The sequence below is a fragment of the Salvia miltiorrhiza genome, chromosome 4 (genome assembly GCF_028751815.1).
Source record: "Salvia miltiorrhiza cultivar Shanhuang (shh) chromosome 4, IMPLAD_Smil_shh, whole genome shotgun sequence".
Lineage (NCBI taxonomy): Eukaryota > Viridiplantae > Streptophyta > Magnoliopsida > Lamiales > Lamiaceae > Salvia > Salvia miltiorrhiza.
This window is the reverse complement of record NC_080390.1, coordinates 53,277,008-53,298,374: the sequence shown is the minus strand read 5'-3', so window position 1 is coordinate 53,298,374 and position 21,367 is coordinate 53,277,008. Positions and strand designations below refer to the sequence as shown.

The following is a 21,367-nucleotide window of genomic DNA, read 5'->3' as shown; positions in this document are numbered from 1 at the left end:
TGATCTGCCATTTTTGTACTCCTTCGTTCCACTAAATATGATCGACATTTTTCCGACATAAAAACTAAAAAGAATATGTGAATTGAATAAAAATAACAAAACTTGCAACTTTTTAACTTTTAAGAATTGAACATTGCATTTTATGAAAATAAGCCACTAAAAAGTGGGACTATTCAAAACGAAAAAATGAGTCATTTTTAGTGGGAAGTGAATATTTAAATATTATTTTTATATCTCACGTTTTGTGTTTATTATTTTGTAAATTTAAAAGCACAAAATATATACGAAAACAGAACTAAAAAAGTGGAATGATTTAAAATCTAACAAAATTATTATTTTTTTAATTGATATTAATATGGATAAACATTGTATTCAAACTTCTACTACTACTATTTATATTGTCTTTGCCGCAAGATTATATTATTCTTGGATTTTCAAAGTCTTGTAAAGATACACAATTTGAAAAAATCGTAAATGTTGGTAACGTGCACAATAGAAAACAAAGTTAAATCCAAGCAAATAAAGAAAACAAATGGGAAGTTATTTTTTTGAGTGAAAAAATGGGAGTTGAAATATTAGGGAGCTAAAGTTGATTATTGCCTACTATAAATTAAAAAAAAAGGCCTGCTTAGCTGTTCAGACTCCTCAAGCCTTTCATATACAGAATAAGAACAGAAAAACCTCTGTTATTTCCTCCCTCTCCCTTTTTCTCTCTGCTTGAAGATTTGAACACCGGAAGGGGGATTCGGAGTCTAAGAGGGCTGAAAACATGAGCGTAATTGATTTACTGACTCGTGTCGATGCGATCTGCAAGAAGTACGACAAATACGATGTCACGCAGAAGGATTCCACCATCTCCGGCGAGGACGCCTTCGCCCGCCTCTACGCCGCCGTAGAGTCTGACATCGAGGAAGCGCTCCAGGTTTGACTACTTTCTACTACTGAGTGTGATTGAATTTTGAAGATTTTAATTTAGATTGAACTTGGCAGAAAGCGGAGACAGCTGCGAATGAGAAGAGTAGGGCGTCGGCTGTAGCGATCAACGCCGAACTTCGGAGGACCAAGGCTAGATTGCTCGAAGAAGTTCCTAAATTGCAGCGTTTAGCTGTTAAGAAGGTTCTGCTCCCTAATTTACTGCCTAGCAATTCGCTTTTGGGTTATAGGTTCTCTTAATTTGTCTTTTTATGTCATCATTTCCCTATTTCGTTTTTGTGAAGTGAAAGCTCATGATTCATTGGGTGATTTGGTGAATGGTTGGTTTAATTTTCTTCTCTCTCATCCCTTTCTTTTATTCCTTCTGGCCGTCGAATTTAACCTTATTGAAATTAAGGATTGCCTTGGTCATATGATAGTAGCTCGTTAATTTTTAGTTTGTCCGTCACTGACATAAAAAGATAGCCTGCATTGTTGACAAAGGTTTTTATGATCTTTTCATGTCGAAGCACAATTTGTTATTGCTGCTTGATTCGGCGGTATATGAACTATTTGTTGGAGTTACTTGGTCTCTTACAATGTTTCAGCCTGTATTTTGTTCTAGTTCTAGATAATAAATAATTCATGTCACCTTTTAGAATTTGTGAATCATTGATGATGTTTGTGTTCATTTCAGGTTAAAGGACTTTCAACAGAAGAACTTACTGCCCGTAACGATCTGGTCCATGTCTTGCCTGATAGGATTCAAGCCATACCGGATGGGTCTGCAGCTCCACCCAAATCATCTGGGGGTTGGGGAACGTCAGCTTCAGCTCCTCGTACAGAAATAAAATTTGATTCAGGTTTTCTTTTCCCTGTCCAATCTCAATTCTATTCTACTATTTTTTTGGGTACAATCTCTTCTGCTTCTGATGGAGTTCATTTGGGTTTTGTTTACCATCTTGTTAATGCTGAGTTTTAGATGGAAAGTTCGACAATGAATACTTTCAGAATACTGAAGAATCAAGTGGTTTCAGGCAAGAGTATGAGATGCGGAAAATGAATCAGGCATGTGCTTTTCTGGAAATGCATAGTCTAGTGTTATTTTGCAGGAAGATTTTAACATTTTGATGGATTATTATTTCTTATAATAGTATCATTGAAATCGTAATGCAGGACCAAGGATTGGACGTCATAGCAGAAGGTTTGGGTACACTAAAGAACATGGCCCAAGATATGAATGAGGTTTGAGTTCTTTACTTGTATATATTTGATATTTTGATATTGCGTGGTTGAACTACCTATTCTCCATTTGATATTTTAATATTGCGTGGTTGAAATACCAATTCTCCAATAATCTGAAATGCGGTATATTTTGTTGCAGGAATTGGACAGGCAGGTTCCTCTTATGGATGAGATTGACACTAAGGTTAGACATTCATATGCATACATATGAATTGTGTGCAAGGTTTGAGTTATTTTATACTTCATGGTACATGTTTTCCTTTCCATATCAGCATCTCCTGTTCCCTCCTGATGGGTTTCGCCACATTAAATTTCCATAGTTGTATGTATTCCTACTGGGTCATACATATCCAACATTATGCTGTGTGGGCAAATGCTGCATAGACATTACTCCTCTCAACTGTTTGCGTACTAAAATAAAATGCTCATATCAAGAAGGAAGGTAGCCGCATGGTCCAAGAAAAAATATACTATAATTTTGTCTGAATGAAAACATGGATAGTCAGCTAGGAATTCCTACCATAAAGCTCTCAGCGCAATTGCACCATTGTTTGGTGACTCGAGAGTGAACTTAAGCACAGTGTAGTACTTCATTTGCCAATACAGCACTATTTGACTTTGTGGGAGAGAATACCTGGGTTCTATGCTTGACTAATTGCGAGTACGAGTCATCTGACTTTAGGTGAGAGAATTCTTAGCTTTTCACTTGACTGCTTACAGGTGGACAAGGCAACATCCGATCTGAAAAATACCAATGTCAGATTGAAGCACACTGTTAATCAGGTGATTTAATTTCAAGTTCTTTAATATGTGGATGTTCTTTTTGAGTAAATCTTAGAAGATGTTGGGTCATCGAACAATCACAGAGTGTTTATGAGCACTTGAGTTGATGTGTGCCCCATCATCATACATATGGATTGCCCAATGTCTGGGATCTCCCAACATCTAAGAAGCATCCTGCTGTCTATATAGTATGGCATTGTCTTTGATTTCTGACTTTCCTTGATGTGCTTTTGGTCTTGTTGCAGCTGAGATCTAGTCGAAACTTCTGCATCGACATCATTTTGCTGTGTATTATTCTTGGAATAGCAGCCTATCTATACAAGTAAGTTTTCAGTTCCAGTGATTCATAGGAACTCCTCCGGTCTCTTATAGATTAGCATCCCATAACTGATGTTAGCACATTTAAGATGATGACGATTTTTGCTTCAAGTAGATAATGACACTGACAAAAAGATGCGCTTGCTTGCTTGCAGTGTCTTGAAGAAATGAAATTGGCTCGACCGTTCATCCTTTTTCTGTTTCGAGTATGCTCGTTGCTTTAGTGAAGGGTGCTGCTGCTGTATGTGGTTGGTTTGTGTTACTGATCGGCATATGTGTGTGTGTATTTCTTTGTTTGTTTCATGTTGCGGGAGAGAAATGGTTACTGGTGTTCTATATAATACCTGTTTGTATAATTAATTCTTGATCTAGTTCAATCATTCCATTCAGCTTCTGTAAATCTGGGAAATTTCATTTTTTGATTGGTTGCTTGAGATCTTTTCAGTCTTTTGAACTCCTTTATCTCACTGAATATCCCAGTCATTCAAAAACACTAATCTATTTAATAACTAAATAGTGCCAAAATTTCTTACCTGAGGTGCGTACGTTCATATTTCGAATGTATCATTTGTATATTAGTTGCCTCTATTTTATTTTATTTTATTTTTTTCCGAAAAGAAATAAGGCAAACTATAAACACAAATACTATAAAAATAACCTATTCGAATATATGTATATATATATATATATAGGGTTACATAAACAAAAAAAAAATATTTTAAATAAGAAATTAAGAATGCTTCTTAATGAATTTATGGTCTTGTGTTTGAATCTCAAATATATATTTTTTTTTAATTCATCACTTTTCATAGTAAATTCATCATGTTATTAACACTTCATTATAATCTCATAGTCAAGAGGTGTAATCCGATTGAGTAAGAGTCAAAGTTTTGTTATGTTAAACTTTAATTCGTTTATTATTGAGTTAAGCCTCAAGCTTTGTGTACTAAATATTTTGATACTCACGAGCTTAATCGACCCCAGCCAGATTTTTTAAAATCAAATTTATGTTTAAAATATTAATTATTTTTTAAAAAGATTTTATTTTATTTATTAACAATAACACAACATATTAATTACTTTCGTACAAACAAAATATAATTAATTAGAGATTTAATACGATTATCACTAATTGTATATAAATAATACAATTTCTGCAAATATTTTGCTCAGCCTGGTTCAACTAATTTTCACGAGCGTTTTTTTAGATTAATTTAACGTATTAACAGAATTCGAAGCATGACATTAACAGCCCAACTTACCAACAGAGCAAATGGACACCCTGACGTGGCAGCTTCCAATTGGTTATCTCAGAAGTAAAAATGAGTTGGGGTTACACGTGGAGACCATGTGTTGGTAGCTGCAACGTGGAACGACACGCAGTTCCGCCAAAACGCAGGGACTTGAGTTCCCTCCGTTAATTTACCGTATCATTAACGTGCTAAATACAATCCATAAACAAACTCGAGAATTTCTCTCTATGATGCATCAATTTCTAGTGAATTTCCTCTAGCACTGAGGTTTTTGAGATGGAGATGGCGGTAAATCTCTGCGGTTTTGATATGGTGGCATGGAGAGGATTCATATACGCACTGATTGTTCTGAATTTCGTGTTTTTGTGTCAGCTCATCCTTCTCCAACCGCTCATTGTAGGTAAGTTCTAATATCGAATTTCCTCGTTTATTTCTTTGTAATGGAGTGTTGATCGAATAGGGCAAATTGTGGCGTTCTGTTTGAGTTGCATTTGGTTTTTGTCTCTGCTTTGTTTGCCAGTTTAAGAACTGAAATATATGGTGCTTATGCTTGCTTACACACGTGAGAAGGAATTTTGTTTATATTTAAATTAGTAATGTAATATTGGGGTAGCTAATTGTTTCTCTCATTTGTAAATTTATAATTGCGATTATCTAGTGACTAGTGTGCACGTAAAAGTTTCTGTTTTATAACTGTTTCTGCACTGGAAGCTAAAAACTATGTTTATGGTGCTGGTTTCTTTTGATCAGCTAGTTCATGTGGATCGATGTGAGGTTAAATTGTGTTGTGATAAACTAAAATGTACTGTACCATTTATTCTCTTGCACTTGTGAGGCGAGAGTGTATGCGATCTTATCTTTTCATCATTGGTCATGTTAATTCATTTGTACGAACATTTTTTTCTGATGCTTTTATCAAATTGATACTCATAATGATTTTTGGCCTATTAGTTGATAACTATATGGCATAATTATAAACACTGGCAAATGTAATTGTGAATTCTGAAAATAATACACCTCAAATGACGTGAATGCTACCGCCCACTGCTTTAAGGTATGGAACTAAAGTAGCTCCTACTCTTGCCTTCTTTATTCAACTATAGATGGAAAGACTGATGATGCTGCTGCTCTCTTCGAGAGAGTTTCAGAGAGTATAAAAGTGAAGAAATACAGTGAGGCCCTTGCTGAACTTAATGCTGCTATAGAAGCAGATCCAACATTCTCAGAAGCATATCGGCATCGGGCATCCATTCTATGTCAACTGTGCAGGTTCCATTTTGCTGCTTTTAATCTGAATGATCTTTCCTCAAGTGTGTGTGGTATCGAAATAAAAATCTGTATATTTTGTCATTAGCCAAACAATATAGGGACACTGTCAGAGGAAAAATTCATGTTCACTTAACAAATATTTGTCACTAAAGTGAGGTTTAGCTCTACTGCTCTTCGTTGAAGCTGCATCTGGGACATATATTGTTACTGATCAGTTCATAATTCGACTGACCTTTTATGGTCACAGGAGGCTTAGAATATTTAGTCATGGAAAGAGCTCAAGGCCTCCAAAGCTGAAAGTAATCTTCTCATTAAATGGTGAATTGGTTGTGATATATTGCCAAACTTCTCTTTGTCCTCTCCCTTTTAGGAGAGGCCAAACAGAAAGCAGGGGATCTGGTCATGAATGGAAGGGTTATAAGTTACTTTTTCGTTTATTTGACTATACATCCGTGTAGAAGTTAGTATAAATTAAGTATTTCCCCTGTCTATTGGCTTTAGCTATTAGGTGAGTCGTTCATTTAGCATGGTACCAAAGTGTTGAAATTTTTTCTTGAACTCAAACCTAATGGCCCCCAATTAATAAAACAAAAAGCATGAAAGATTCAGTAAGAAGTTATTATCGGATATTTGAGGCAGCATTTGAACTTATTATATATTAAATGAATTTCTGATAAAATAATTATGAAATTTTAAAAAAATACGAGAAATTGTATGATTGTGTTTGCTTCCCCCAGATTACGTGAGTCTCATTTGCTTCTTTTCCATTCTAGGAGTATTAAGATAGTAAATATTGCAAAACAAGATGTTGAATGTTGATTTTTACTTACAAAACAAGATATGTTGTGCCCGTAAATGTAATTACCTATTATGTTGTAAACTGTTTGTTAATTATTCTATCCCAATTTCATTATCTTATTAAGAGATCATACCATTGAGATGATTTTTGTCATATGTAGATATGGGGAATCTGAGGAAAGCTACAGAAAGTTTCTGGAGATGAAACCTGGCAATTCAGCAGCAGAGAAGGAGCTTTCTAAGTTACATCAAGCTCAGAGTGCTTTGGATTCCGCTATAGAAGTTTTTGAATCTGGTGACTATATGAAAGCACTGGAATATATTGAAAAAGTTGTTCTGGTTTTCTCTCCAGAATGCTCCAAGGTCTGTAATTCATTGGTCTCCGTAGCTAAATAATGATTGTTATTCCTTGAGCAAAGGTATTATTTCATTATTCTGGGTATAGTTGGTAGGACATAGATTCATCTTAATGTAATACCTATGCTATCGTGCAGGCCAAACTCCTTAAAGTGAGATTGTTAATATCTGCTAAAGATTATTCGAGTGCCATATCCGAGACAGGATACATACTCAAAGAAGATGAGGATAATTTAGAGGCTTTGCTCTTACGTGGCAATGCTTACTATTACTTAGGTGATCACGACATCGCTATTAGGTGTGTTCTGAATATATATATATTAACTTGTTCGTTAATCTCAATTCACATGATTAATCTCAACCGTCTGATTTGAATATCTGACTTTCCAGATTTAATCTCATTTCTCATTTGATCCGTTCTCTCTCTCTCTCTCTATATATATATATATATATGTATTCACTTTAGGACTCTGAAGTCTTATCTATCTTTTTCCCATCTCATGTATTTCTTACTTAGACATTACCAAAAGGGACTTCGTCTAGACCCTGAGCATGGAGAACTGAAGAGATCATATTTTGGATTGAAAAAACTCCTTAAAAAAACTAAAAGTGTAAGTGGTTATTTATTCATTTTGATTATTCCACATTAAGATGGTGTTATGTCAATTCCATCTTGAAACTAGATAATGGTATATCTCATGCAGGCAGATGATAATGCAAGCAATGGTAAGCTACGATTGGCCACAGAGGAATATAAAGCTGCTCTTGCCTTGGACCCGAGCCATTCTGCTCATAATGTGCATCTTTACCTTGGATTATGTAAGGTTCAGGTGAAACTTGGTAGGGGAGACGATGCTGTGACATGTTGCACAGAAGCACTTGAAATTGATGGAGATTTAGTTGAAGCACTAGTCCAGGTATGTATCTTCTGTTATCTTCTAATTAAATTTTGAAGTCTTGTTAGAAAGCTTTCCAGCGACTGCTGTCTGAAGCAGCACTATTGCACTTGATAGTAGGTCTAATTTTTTCACCTTTTCTGCTATCATTTTTGACCAATTTTTCTAGAGAGGTGAGGCGAAGCTTTTAATAGAAGATTGGGAAGGAGCTGTGGCTGACCTAAGATCAGCAGCAGAGAAGTCACCTCGGGTTTGTCGTTTACTTCCTAAGCTAGAACTATCAAATTTAATATTTGTAGGTGCTGCTCGATTCCAAGGGCTTAGGCTATGTCATGTTTTTAGAAGTTTTACTTCTCCTGAAAGTTTTGTTTGATCAACACTTTCAAGTATTGATTTCCATTTGTTCGAAAAAGCATAGCTGGATATGTTTGTTTGTGGATACTTCACATCCAATGTGGTACAATTTCCATTATTTTTTTATTACTCAGACTGTACTTCGTTATAGCTATTTTGCTTTTGCACAGTCATGATGTTTACTTCTGTAAGCACTTGGTCCATTGTTTAAAGTTCTAACTAGTGTTCAATAATTTTGATTTTACTTTCTTTGAAGTTCTTTCATTGTGGAATTCACTTCGCTAAGTACCAGTTCTCCAATATGATACAGTTCGTATTGGTGTTTGATTATTTCAACTGTACTTCTTTGAAGTTCTTTTCCTTTTGGTATGCTTTTTGAAAAATCTGATCACTAGCCTTTGCACAGGATATGAATATTCGTAGAGCTTTAATGAGGGCTCAAAAGTCCTTGAAATTGAGCCAACGGAAGGACTGGTACAAGATTTTAGGAGTTTCTAGAACTGCCTCAATTTCAGAGATTAAGAAAGCTTACAAGAAGCTTGCCTTGCAATGGCACCCTGATAAGAATGTGGACAATAGGGAAGAAGCAGAAGCCAAGTTTCGGGAAGTAGCAGCTGCATATGAGGTTGGCTTCTATTAGGTTATTTGTGATATTACTTTACCACTGTAATGACTAGAAGTGATACTGATAATAATGATCCACATAAAAAGGGCCACATATCCTAATATCATCATACTTACGTGCATTATTAACCACTCGGACTGCAGAGAAGCTACTAATATTGTTGATTATTTTCCCCATGGTACCTTGCTTTCTGTTTGCAATTTTTTTTTGTCATTAACATCTTCTTGAAAACTCTTTACTGTTTCAACTCATTTTTAGCCTGTGGGGATAGCATTGATGCCCAATGCTTTCTTAATTTAATGTTACGAAGATCTGATGATTTTTTAACATGCAGATTTTGGGGGATGAGGATAAGCGCACAAGATATGACAGTGGTGAAGATATTGATGGCATGGGGATGAATATGGGTGGTGGAGGCTTTAATCCTTTTGGAGGAGGGGGCCAACAATTTACCTTCCACTTCCAAGGAGGTTATCCTGGTGGATTTGGAGGTTTTTAATTTTAACCTCACTGAAAAATGAAAATATATTTTCCGGATTTTCTTACTGGGAATGGGGGCACATTAATTTTCTTCATATAGCAATTTACTAACCCTCAATAGGTGCAATTCACCAATTCTTGTAACCTGTAGGCCTTCTCTAAATGGTTATCAATGAAAAAAGTTTGTAACTTAGAAAGTCGAGCCGTTGAAATGATAATGTCAAACTGTATTTATAACAATTGATTGGAGAAAAATGTCAAGTTCTTGAGGAGTAACTTGGTCCATGAATAAAATCTTGATGATGGAAACTTCTGAAACTCAGAGATCTGTTGTGCATATGTGTGTTGTTCCTCCAAATACCACGCTACAGAAGTTGATGGAAATTCTTGTAACCTAAAGACATGCCCATTTGCCATGTGCAGAAAGATTACACTAACAATCTTGTAGTTTTTGCTAGTAACATGCAGGAAAATATACAAGCTTGACAACTACTTGCAGATGCAGAATCTTCTTTGAGGTATTGCCATGTCTGCTCTTGTTACTGCTGTTGCGTTTTTCAGGGACTTCTTTCCACATTCAGGGGTAAGTTTTCCAGGGACTTCTTTCCACATTCAGGGGTTAAAAACTTTAAAGCCAGTATTTGATGATTATGCGGAAGCATTTTGTCTGCTGAATAAGTTATCTGATGTTTGCAACTTGCAGTTTAAGCATGTACAGGAAATCAAATTACATTCACTATTACGTCTGGAATGCTCGAATCTTCTTGTAAATCAAAACATTGCAGATACTTGAAACATATTTTCACTTCAAACATCCCAACAGCATCAGATGCAAACTGCCCCCCTAAGTTTTCGTAAATTACAGAAACACCCCAATCTTCTACATAATACTAAAATCACCCCCCAATTATGTAGAAATTCCCTAAATTTCTCCGCTGCATATCAAGCCTCTTGTGATAATAGGGATAGAGAGGAAGGGTTGATTTTTGATTGTGGAGCTATTAATACGATGACCTTTGATAAAACTGATATTATTAAGTCATCAACATCCCACCGAACACATGTTCAAACTGCTGGTGGTGATTTGACTCGTGTTGAAGGAGCCGGAACTATAGAAATTTCTCCTACTCTTCGTCTCTCAAATTGTCTATATGTTCCATCTATTTCTCATAAACTGTTGTCTATTAGCCATGTTACAAAAGAGCTCAATTGGACTTATTATATATTAAATGAATTTCTGATAAAATAATTGTGAAATTTTAAAAAACACGAGAAATTGTTGATTGTGTTTGCTTCCCCCAGATTACGTGAGTCTCATTTGCTTCTTTTCCATTCCAGGAGTATTAAGATAGTAAATATTGCAAAACAAGATGTTGAATGTTGATTTTCACTTACAAAACAAGATATGTTGTGCCCATAAATGTAATTACCTAATACCTATTATGTTGTAAACTGTTTGTTAATTATTCTCTCTCAATTTCATTATCTTATTAAGAGATCATACCATTGAGATGATTTTTGACATATGTAGATATGGGGAATCTGAGGAAAGCTACAGAAAGTTTCTGGAGATGAAACCTGGCAATTCAGCAGCAGAGAAGGAGCTTTCTAAGTTACATCAAGCTCAGAGTGGTTTGGATTCCACTAAAGTAGTTTTTGAATCTGGTGACTATATGAAAGCACTGGAATATCTTGAAAAAGTTGTTCTGGTTTTCTCTCCAGAATGCTCCAAGGTCTGTAATTCATTGGTCTATGTAGCTAAATAATGATTGTTATTCCTTGAGCAAAGGTATTATTTCATTATTCTGGGTATAGTTGGTGGCACATAGATTCATCTTAATGTAATACGTATCAATGCTATCGTGCAGGCCAAACTCCTTAAAGTGAGATTGTTAATAGCTGCTAAAGATTATTCGAGTGCCATATCCGAGACAGGATACATACTCAAAGAAGATGAGGACAATTTAGAGGCTTTGCTCTTACGTGGAAATGCCTACTATTACTTAGTTGATCATGACATTGCTATTAGGTGTGTTCTAACTTTCCAGATTTAATCTCATTTCTCGTTTTAAGGATCATTCTCATTTGATCCATTCTCTCTCTCTCTCTCTCTCTCTATATATATATATATATATATATATATATATATATATATATATATATATATATATATATATATATAGGGGGCGGTTATTCAATAAACCACCCTTATTTTAAGAATTACGAACCAACAAAAATGCATGAATTTTATGTATAACACGCATGAATAAACTGTATAAAGGTATGAATATCGAAAAAATAATTTTTTGCTACCTTTGGGATTCGAACTCATGACCATGAATATATCCAACAAGGTGATGAATCAACCGTAGATCTTGATGATCTAAGAGCTGCAAATGAATCTTAATTTATATTTTAATAAGCGTTCTTATTTTAGCCTTCCCCTATATATATATATATATATAAGTAGAGAACGGAGAACGACGAATAAATCTATAAATTTAACGAATATATCAGCATAACTAATGAATATGTGTATTTAGTAAAAAAACGGTAAAAATATATAAAATCTCGCCCCTCTCAGGATTCGAACCCAGGCCAAAATCTTATTCATAAGATACATTGATTTATTCATCAAAATTATAGACTTATTCGTAACTTTTTAGATTTGTTCTCCGTTCTCTACTTATTTGCAGTTCTCTACGGAACTTCTCCCTATATATATATATGGTCATATTCACTTTAGGACTCTGAAGTCTTATCTATCTTTTTCCCATCTCATGTATTTCTTACTTAGACATTACCAAAAGGGACTTCGTCTAGACCCCGAGCATGGAGAACTGAAGAGATCATATTTTGGATTGAAAAAACTCCTTAAAAACACTATAAGTGTAAGTGGTTATTTATTCATTTTGATTATTCCATATTAAGATGGTGTTATGTTAATTCCATCTTGAAACTAGATAATGGTATATCTCATGCAGGCAGATGATAATGCAAGCAATGGTAAGCTACGATTGGCCACAGAGGAATATAAAGCTGCTCTTGCCTTGGACCCGATCCATTCTGCTCATAATGTGCATCTTTACCTTGGATTATGTAAGGTTCAGGTGAAACTTGGTAGGGGAGATGATGCTGTGACAAGTTGCACAGAAGCACTTGAAATTGATGGAGATTTAGTTGAAGCACTAGTCCAGGTATGTATCTTCTGTTATTTTCTAATTAAAGTTTGAAGTCTTGTTAGAAATCTTCGAGCGACTGCTGTCTGAATCAGAACTATTGCACTTGATAGTCAGTCTAATTTCACTTTTCTGTTTGGACTTTTGACCAATTTTTCTAGAGAGGTGAGGCGAAGCTTTTAATAGAAGATTGGGAAGGAGCTGTGGCTGACCTAAGATCAGCAGCAGAGAAGTCACCTCGGGTTTGTTGTTTACTTCCTAAGCTAGAACTATCAAATTTAATATTTGTAGGTGCTGCTCGATTCCAAGGTCTTAGGCTATGTCACATTTTTAGAAGTCTTACTTCTCCTGAAAGTTTTGGTTGATCAACACTTCCAAGTATTGATTTCCATTTGTTCGAAAAAGCATAGCTGGATATGCTTGTTTGTGGATACTTCACATCCTATGTGGTACCATTTCTATTATTTTTTGATTACTCAGACTGTACTTCTTTATAGCTATTTTGTTTTTGCACTAGTGATGATGTGCACTTCTGTAAGCCCTTGGTCCATTGTTTAAAGTTCTAACTAGTGTTCAATAATTTTGGTTTTACTTTCTTTGAAGTTCTTTCATTGTGGAATTCACTTCGCTAAGTACCAGTTCTCCAATATGATACAGTTCGTATTGGTGTTTGATTATTTCAACTGTACTTCTTTGAAGTTCTTTTCCTTTTGGAATGCTTTTTGAAAAACTTGGTAGATTCATCTGATCACTATCCTTTGCACAGGATATGAATATTCGTAGAGCTTTAATGAGGGCTCAAAAATCCTTGAAATTGAGCCAACGGAAGGACTGGTACAAGATTTTAGGACTTTCTAGAACTGCCTCAATGTCAGAGATTAAGAAAGCTTACAAGAAGCTTGCCTTGCAATGGCACCCTGATAAGAATGTGGACAATAGGGAAGAAGCAGAAGCCAAGTTTCGGGAAGTAGCAGCTGCATATGAGGTTGGCTTCTATTATTATTTGTGATATTACTGAACCATATAACTCATTTTTCGTTCTACGGAGACATGGTGGTCCACCTTTGACTTGTGCCCATGATTATCAATGGAGTCGTTCCCCGCCCTGGAGCTACTTTACCACTGTGATGACTAGAAGTCACACTGATAATAATGATCCACATAAAAAGGGCCACATATCCTAATATCATCATACTTGCGTGCATTATTAACCACATAAAAAGCTACTAATATTGTTGATTATTTTCCCCATGTTACCTTGCTTTCTGTTTGCAATTTTTTTGTCATTTATCATCTTCTTGAAAACTTTTTACTGTTTCAACTCATTTTTAGCCTGTGGGGATAGCATTGATGCCCCAATGCTTTTCTTAACTTAATGCTACAAAGATCTGATGAAATTTTAACATGCAGATTTTGGGGGATGAGGATAAGCGGACAAGATATGACAGTGGTGAAGATATTGATGGCATGGGGATGAATATGGGTGGTGGAGGCTTTAATCCTTTTGGAGGAGGGGGCCAACAATTTACCTTCCACTTCCAAGGAGGTTATCCTGGTGGATTTGGAGGTTTTTAATTTTAACCTCACTGAAAAATGAAAATATATTTTCCGGATTTTCTTATTGGGGATGGGGGCATGTTAATTTTCTTCATGATAGCAATTTACTAACCCTCAATAGGTGCAATTCACCAATTCTTGTAACTTGTAGGCATTCTCTAAATGGTTATCAATGAAAAAAATTTGTAACTTAGAAAGTCGACCTGTTGAAATGATAATGTCAAACTGTATTTATAACAATTGATTGAAGAAAAATGTCAATAACTTCTTGAGGAGTTACTTGGTCCATGAATAAAATCTTGATGATGGAAACTTCTGAAGCTCAGAGATCTGTTGTGCATATGCGTGTTGTTCCTCCAAATACCACGCTACAGAAGTTGATGGAAATTCTGGTAACCTAAAGGCATGCCCATTTGCCATGTGCAGAAAGATTACACTAACAATCTTGTAGTTTTTGCTAGTAATATGCAGGAAAATATACAAGCTTGACAACTATTTGCAGATGCAGAATCTTCTTTGAGGTATTGCCATGTATGTTCTTGTTACTGCTGTTGTATTTTTCAGGGACTTCTTTCCACATTCAAGGGGAAAAAACTGTAAAGCCAGTATTTGATGATTATGAGTAAGCATTTTGTCTGCTGAATAAATTATCTTTTGTTTGCAACTTGCAGATTAAGCATGTATAGGAAATCAAATTACATTCACTATTACGTACTGGAATGCTCGTGATCTTCTTGTAAATCAAAACATTGCAGATACATGAAACATATGTTTACTTCAGACATCCCAACAGCATCAGATCAACTCTTCTCGTGCACATCATGAAACTGCTGCCAAGGCTAACAGGACACAGATCATTGCATGGATTACCCTTCTGGACAGGCATTTTGCGCTGGAAGAATCCACAGGAACACTATATGCCGGTGAATCCTTTGGAGCAGCTTTCTTTGGTGGAGGTGGTGATGGAGGCGGTGGTGGCAGAGGTACGTAAAATCTTAGTGGAAGTAACACTTTGTCCACCTGATACACTACTAGCTCATTATTGTCATATATTGTGTTGGACACTGTTGCATTTGTCTCTCCAGTTGTTATATTCACCTGATTTCCTACTGCTGTCACATTCATTGCCAGCAGTTGCGAGCTGCCCCCAGCTTGTGTGTTTAGAGGATTGCTTGGTGTCTCGAACTGCGACTGAGGTAGGTAGTAAGGAGTTTAGCATGCCTACTTTGAGACTGGAGAAAGCACTATCTGGTGGTGCAAAGAGAGTTAACCCTTGGTTTGAATCATTTAGCTGCGAGTTGAGGTTGTCTGCTACTTTCGTGCTCTGCAGCAGCTTGATGAATATGGTAAAACGGCCATCCTTCTCGAGGATGGCAGTCACATTGGGCGGCCCAGGCGGTGCAGGGGCTGCTGCTGGGGACTGGGCAGTAGTTAGGATGCAGTGAATAAGGAAGAGGAGAACTGGGAATTGGATGAATAGCTTTTTCATCTTGTTTTGTCTCAAAAGGCTTGGAGAGTTTTCAAGAAAGGTGAGGAGTGAAGAACGCCTCTGGAGAAGCTTTATTTATAATGGTTCAAGGGAGCACACTCTCTGAGATGGTGGTGTGGTGAGTTAGGTAGGTGGTAGAATTGGCTGTTTAAGGTGGGAAAGTGAGTCTGACAGATCTTCAGGCAACTAAAAGTTTGCTTTGCACGCAAGATAAAACAACTAAGGCTGGTGAGTTTTCTGTGAATTTATTATTGATTCATGCTTGTGATCTTTACCTTCAGCATGCACATCTATTGTTCTCCATATATTGTACTCCCTCCGTTCATGAAATAAACTCCCAGTTGGGGTTCGGCACAGAGAATAAGAAAATTGATAAAGGTGTTGTGAGTGAAATAAAATGGTAATTGACCAAAAGTGATAAAGGTATTGTGAGGTGGGCCATGAGTGATAGAGAGTAGTAAAATTGGGAGGGGGCTTCAGCCCCCCCTGAATCCGCCACTGTTGGTGGGGTCGTCGCACGGCTGGCTAGCTCTATTCAACAGCCTCCGCAAGGCCTTTTTCCTCTCGAATCCCCTCTCCGGCCGCCGCATAGATCTTCCGCCCCGGCCGTCCGACTTTATCATTACTCCTTTCATGGTGATCGTCTTGTCCTCTCCCTACAACGACGACTGCCGCGCCTTGATGATGTATAACTCTGATACATATTCCTATGTCTGCCGTCCCGGCCGCAGCGCGTGGACTCTCTTCGGCAGATTTTCTTACGAAGATTTCGTCTACTCCGCCGCACGGAAACGATTTCTGTGCGTGCTGGCAGATCAATTTATGTATGATTCCGACAACGGGGAGTTGGAGCCGTGGGACTTGGAGTGCTGGAATGTTGTACAAGAAAGCATCGAGCCAAGTCGTTGGATTCTGAGTTTCTTCATGAGCAAACGAGAGAGGTTAGTTTCCACTTCGAGCGGTACATGAGATACCTGGTAGCCGACGACCGCCGCCACTGCATCTACGTCGTCACGCGATATTTCAACTGGTACAAAAAATGTGAGAGAACAGTTGGATTTGATGTGCTTAGAATCGGCAAGGGAGAAGTGTCGCGTTACATGGAGGGGAGTATTTTTGGCGGACGAAGGGAGTATTTTTTAGTAAAATAAAATCTAATTAATAACAAAAATAATAAACAACAAATATTAAATTCAACAATCAATTATCATCAACATTCATTACAATCATCTAGAATATCTTACACCAAGTTTCAATTGTGAATCTAACAATTTTTTCAAAATCTAATAACAAAGTTACAAAATCAAACTAGTTATATAAAATTCTTTGAAGTAACAATGTTCTTCAAACTGTCCTCAACCAAAATCTGAAAATTAAAAAATTAAACGACATTAGATGAATAATGGAAAAATAGGGGATACAAGTCATCCTAACGTTGTAAAGTCATTTTCAAAAATTTCAATATAGATTGTCTAAATATTAGTGCTACTACTAAGTTCTGAGGTTCATTGCTCATAAGAAATTAGATTAATACAATTAAGGCATGGGCCGCCAAATGAGAGAAAAATAAAGATGAATTTGTAGCAAACAAAGATCATTCAACTCGAATATACCAAAACATGCATCTGCAAATTTACCAGATATTATGAATATACAAATCAAACTACCTATGGTAATTAAATACTAGTGTCTATTAGCATTTTTTTATAAAATTTAAAATTTATTTATAACACCACACCGGTAATTAATACCGGTGTCGTAATATAACTAAGACACCACCACAAAGATACCGGTAATATAAAATCGGTGTCTTTCAGCATAATTTTTTAATCTACGATCCCGGTTTCAGCTACGACACCGATTTTTCACCCTCCACATCAGTTTTAATATAAAATAAGTGTCTTTTCAGTGGTGTCTATTAGCAATTTTCTTGTAGTGTCATGTGCATTTAAGCTTACAAAAGGAGCCATCTATCTATACAAAGAGGATTTTACTTTCATTCACATTCATGTGCATTTAAGCTTTCAAAATGTGAACTGACTGTACCTTTAGTCAGCCCACAATCGAGTGACAGTTCGAATCCCTAGGTTGAACTTGACGCCGACTTCCTTCATTTTGTCGTATCTGGGTTTGCCATCTTTGAAGTTTTGAAGGAGAAACTGCAGAACCATCATTTTTTGATCATCTTGAAGATCCTTTCAGTATGAAGATTCTTAGTTTAGAAGTGTAGTTTACCTTGTGTAGAATTATGTGTTAGGCTATGAATATTTATAGGAGTGTAGTGGTTTAAAGCTTAAAAAATCTGGCGCCTTTTTTTAGTGAGATGTTCGTAAATATAGGCATTTGTGAGATCCTCTGTAGAAATCGACGATCTGAATCAAGCTTCTGCGGCTGATAAGGTAACCGCTTCAAAAATTACTTACGCATAACTTCCAAAGTTCAGTTGCCGTCAATATGTAGAATTAGTTGCTTTCTTTTTCATATTTTATCTTAATTGAGACATTTGTGCCCGCTGTTCGTAAATATAGGCATTTGCGAGATCCTCTATAGAAATCGGCGATCTGAATCATGCTTCTGTGGCTGATAAGGTAATAATTTATCGCCAAACTTTGATAGATTAGATTTCGCTAAGTTTTTTCTGTAATTTTCGCTTGCTCACGTTTTACGTGTTCAAGTCTGTTTTGAGTTTTCCTCCCCTTGCATGATTATGAACACGAAAAATTTGCTTATTTGATCTTAACTGGCATGATTATGAACACGAAAAATTTGCTTATTTGATCTTAACTGACGAATGTGCTCTGCTATTTTTTGTGAATAGGTTTTTGTTCGATCATTTATAGAAATTGGGGCTTTTGCGAGTGAGAAGGTCATGAGTCTGACTCCCCTTTAAGTAAAGCATGATAAACAGGAAAAAATAATTATCTATAATTAATAAAATTAATCTGATCTAGATTTGTTACCGCTTTAATAGGTATCATTATAGTATATTGGCAAATAAGATTTCAGTTGTCAGTTGTGGATTATGTTAGGTAAATAAATAAATAACTAGTTTTGCTCCCGTGCGATGCATGGTAATAGTTATTTAACTAAATTAATAATATTCTCATAGCTTTTTTTTTTTGAAAATGTAATATTTTCATAACTTAAAAGGTAACATTAATAATTTTTCTAACTTAAACATATAATAGATCTCACTAATACTATAGTTGTTCAAATAAAAATGACTTTTGTAGTTGTATGTGAGTCAAATCAATGACCAATATCTCAATTAACAACATATTTTATCAACGATTATTATTAGCTAGTTAAAATATCCACCCAAATATCCATATATTTTTATTGAAGGTTCTACTAAGAAAAAAGATTATTGTAAAAATTATTTTTTTTATGCATATTATCAAAAAAGTTTTTTTAGAACTTTTAATGAATAAAATTATTCATTAAGAAAATAAGTCTATTTAATTTAGATGGATAGAGTATATTTTATCAACGCGGATGACGTCAATAGACATGAGAACAAGTTGGATGATTGTTTCGAGCACACTAAAATTTATATTTTTTTTCGCCGTGAATTTATAATTATAATTAATTTGTTGGGATTTTAATTGATACAGAATCATAATGATTGATTAATCTTAAATTTCAAATATTTTACATGTGTTGACTAAATATATTAAAGACAGAATAAATAAATAAATATCTTAAAGCCTATTTTAATTATAGATGTTACCAAAATAAATATTTTAATAATATTATAAATATTTATTGAATAGTTTATTTACATTTATCTGTGTGACTAACAAATATAAAATAGAGAAAAATTTTGAAGTAGCCAAAATGAAGCATAAAACACAATTTATGGCCACTAGTTAAAAAAATGTAAATTTTGGCCCTTTTTAACGATTTCGGACGTTTTTACCCTTAATGAGGCGGACCGAGTAGGATTAGAACGCGGGTCGCGTGTCGGGTCGGGTTAGGCACTTATGGCACTATTAATGCCATTAAGTGCCAAGATTTTAATTGGTTTTATTTTGGATTTCCGTTGGCACTTATGACACTATTAGTGCCAACGGAAATCCAAAATAAAACCAAGTAAAATGGTTCTTTTGACACTTATGGCACTATAAGTGCCAACGGAAATCCAAAATAAAACTAAGTAAAATGGTCATTTTAGCACTTATAGCACATATTGCCATACGCGCAACACGAATACAGAAACAACAACAATAGAATGATGAAATCACGATGTGAAGAATATGAAGCACATGCAACAAACAAAAAATAAACAAAATCTCGTATCAAAACTCGCTGGATCACTGCAAATTCGTCGAAAGCGGCGAGAGAGAGAGAGAGAGAGAGAGAGAGACGAGAGACGAGAATTACCTCTCTTCGTCGACGGGGGTGAGAGAGAGAGGAAGATAGGAGAATCACGCGTAATGGAGATGAAGCAGAAGCCGATTTTGGTTTTGGAGGCAGAGTGGTGTGTGAATTGAATGGTTTTTCTGGTGATTGTGGCGGCGAGTGACCAGTCGAGGGTATTGGCCACGACCATTAGAGGCAGCTTCTCCGGCGCCAATTTGAAGAGGATAGAGGGAGAGTTTTTCTTCTTCTTTTTTGTGCAACGAGAGAGAGAGAGAGGGTTAAAGGGTATAATAGGCATACCGTATAAAAAATGGTCAAAATTTAGTTTATTTCTCAAGTGAGGGCCATAATTTGTGTTTGTCAACTCAATAGGGCCATTCGGCCCTATTGTTTCTATAAAATATTTAAAAGATCAAACATTCACTAATACTTAAATTGTTATAACAAAAAAATATTTCATAATTTTAAGTAGATGAAAATAAGAACAAACAAAAAAATAAAAATAAAAAAATAATTATTTCTAAAAATAGTAGGATGATTTTGGCGAGAAAATATAATTTACTATTTATATAAATGGTTGAACTTTTATATATATATAGATATAGATAGATAGATGATGTGATATCCATGGTTGAAAATGATGTGATTAATAAAACCAAGATAAATGACAAAATGTGATTAATTATCTATTTAAGTGTTTGATAGGTAAGACAAAATTCTAAGATATTTCATATTGTTGTTTGATAGGAAAGATATAAGTATAGATTAAATAACAGAATTACAATTATAACCTTTGTAAATTTAAATAAATATGTTAGAAAAGGAAAAGAAATTAAAATAATTTATGCCATCTCCACTGCCCCGACCAATTGACCCCCCTCCCTCCCAATTCTTCCCACATTGCCACGGTCGGTCGAGCAACCCCCACCACTGATAGACTTCCTTGCCCCCACCCCAATTCTATTGATTTCCTTCTCGCACAGAACACTTGAGAATTGACATTTTTTCATAATTGGCAGCTTGTTGCTCGTGAATTTGGTGCTGTGTTTGCTCGTGAATTTGGTAGCGGATCGGATGGTCCGCCGGCTATATACCCATTTCTGACCCTTCCTAAGCTTGCTCTTGTGCTGATAAGTGAGAAAAAGGAGAAATGTAGCCATTTGAAGGGGAATAAACGTGGAAATTCAATATTGGCTTATTTATTCTATAAATCTGATATCAAAACTATATTGAATCAGGAGCCAAAACTTTGCAAAACTTCTTATTTCCCCGGATATTTCTCAGCCCACATCTTCTCTTTCGCCATTCGGGGTGCCATGTCCTGCTTCCGCTCATTGGGTAAGGCTGGGCACCTAGATCTGCTCCAGAGCACCTTTCGATGAACAGATTGTGCCACACAATCTGCAAGAGAACCCCTCCATTCCACTCCGAATATAGTTGTGCAAGTCTTCAACTTTCTTGAAAAATCTTCTTTTTTTCCCCTTCAAACA

At 35.7% G+C, this 21,367-nt stretch overlaps 4 protein-coding genes across 9 annotated transcripts; all 4 read left to right on the top strand.

The window, feature by feature from the left end:
* The first annotated feature begins 572 nt into the window (after positions 1–572).
* Positions 573–3,702, top strand: LOC131020565 (syntaxin-71-like). The gene is made up of 9 exons (XM_057949473.1): positions 573–922; positions 991–1,116; positions 1,610–1,775; positions 1,895–1,980; positions 2,089–2,157; positions 2,297–2,341; positions 2,878–2,940; positions 3,186–3,262; positions 3,414–3,702. The coding sequence occupies exons 1-9, from the start codon at positions 770–772 to the stop codon at positions 3,427–3,429; spliced, it is 801 nt and encodes a 266-aa protein (XP_057805456.1). The 5' UTR covers positions 573–769; the 3' UTR covers positions 3,430–3,702.
* A 955-nt stretch (positions 3,703–4,657) lies between these two features.
* On the top strand, positions 4,658–9,612 carry LOC131020557 (dnaJ protein P58IPK homolog). 3 transcript variants are annotated; one of them, XM_057949456.1, is made up of 9 exons: positions 4,665–4,911; positions 5,660–5,780; positions 6,740–6,941; positions 7,073–7,233; positions 7,453–7,546; positions 7,640–7,852; positions 8,001–8,081; positions 8,592–8,810; positions 9,145–9,612. In XM_057949456.1, exons 1-9 carry the CDS (start codon positions 4,788–4,790, stop codon positions 9,307–9,309), a joined length of 1,380 nt encoding a protein of 459 aa, XP_057805439.1. In that variant the 5' UTR covers positions 4,665–4,787; the 3' UTR covers positions 9,310–9,612. The 3 variants fall into 3 exon arrangements, with proteins under 3 accessions (XP_057805440.1, XP_057805439.1, XP_057805438.1); XM_057949455.1 differs by having other exon boundaries at positions 4,671–4,911; positions 5,615–5,780; XM_057949457.1 differs by lacking the exon at positions 8,592–8,810 and having other exon boundaries at positions 4,658–4,911; positions 5,615–5,780.
* A 204-nt stretch (positions 9,613–9,816) lies between these two features.
* On the top strand, positions 9,817–14,305 carry LOC131023615 (dnaJ protein P58IPK homolog B-like). Its single transcript, XM_057953156.1, has 8 exons — positions 9,817–9,908; positions 10,822–11,023; positions 11,159–11,319; positions 12,088–12,181; positions 12,275–12,487; positions 12,631–12,711; positions 13,236–13,454; positions 13,880–14,305. The coding sequence occupies exons 1-8, from the start codon at positions 9,817–9,819 to the stop codon at positions 14,042–14,044; spliced, it is 1,227 nt and encodes a 408-aa protein (XP_057809139.1). The 3' UTR covers positions 14,045–14,305.
* A 102-nt stretch (positions 14,306–14,407) lies between these two features.
* LOC131020561 (uncharacterized) lies at positions 14,408–21,330 on the top strand. Of its 4 annotated transcripts, none has more exons than XM_057949462.1 (6): positions 14,408–14,547; positions 14,698–15,009; positions 17,855–17,914; positions 18,044–18,103; positions 18,334–18,381; positions 20,897–21,325. In XM_057949462.1, exons 2-6 carry the CDS (start codon positions 14,848–14,850, stop codon positions 21,257–21,259), a joined length of 693 nt encoding a protein of 230 aa, XP_057805445.1. In that variant the 5' UTR covers positions 14,408–14,547; positions 14,698–14,847; the 3' UTR covers positions 21,260–21,325. The 4 variants fall into 4 exon arrangements, with proteins under 4 accessions (XP_057805445.1, XP_057805446.1, XP_057805444.1 ...); XM_057949463.1 differs by having other exon boundaries at positions 14,412–14,547; positions 14,782–15,009; positions 20,897–21,326; XM_057949461.1 differs by having other exon boundaries at positions 14,450–14,648; positions 14,782–15,009; positions 20,897–21,326.
* The last annotated feature ends 37 nt before the right edge of the window (positions 21,331–21,367 follow it).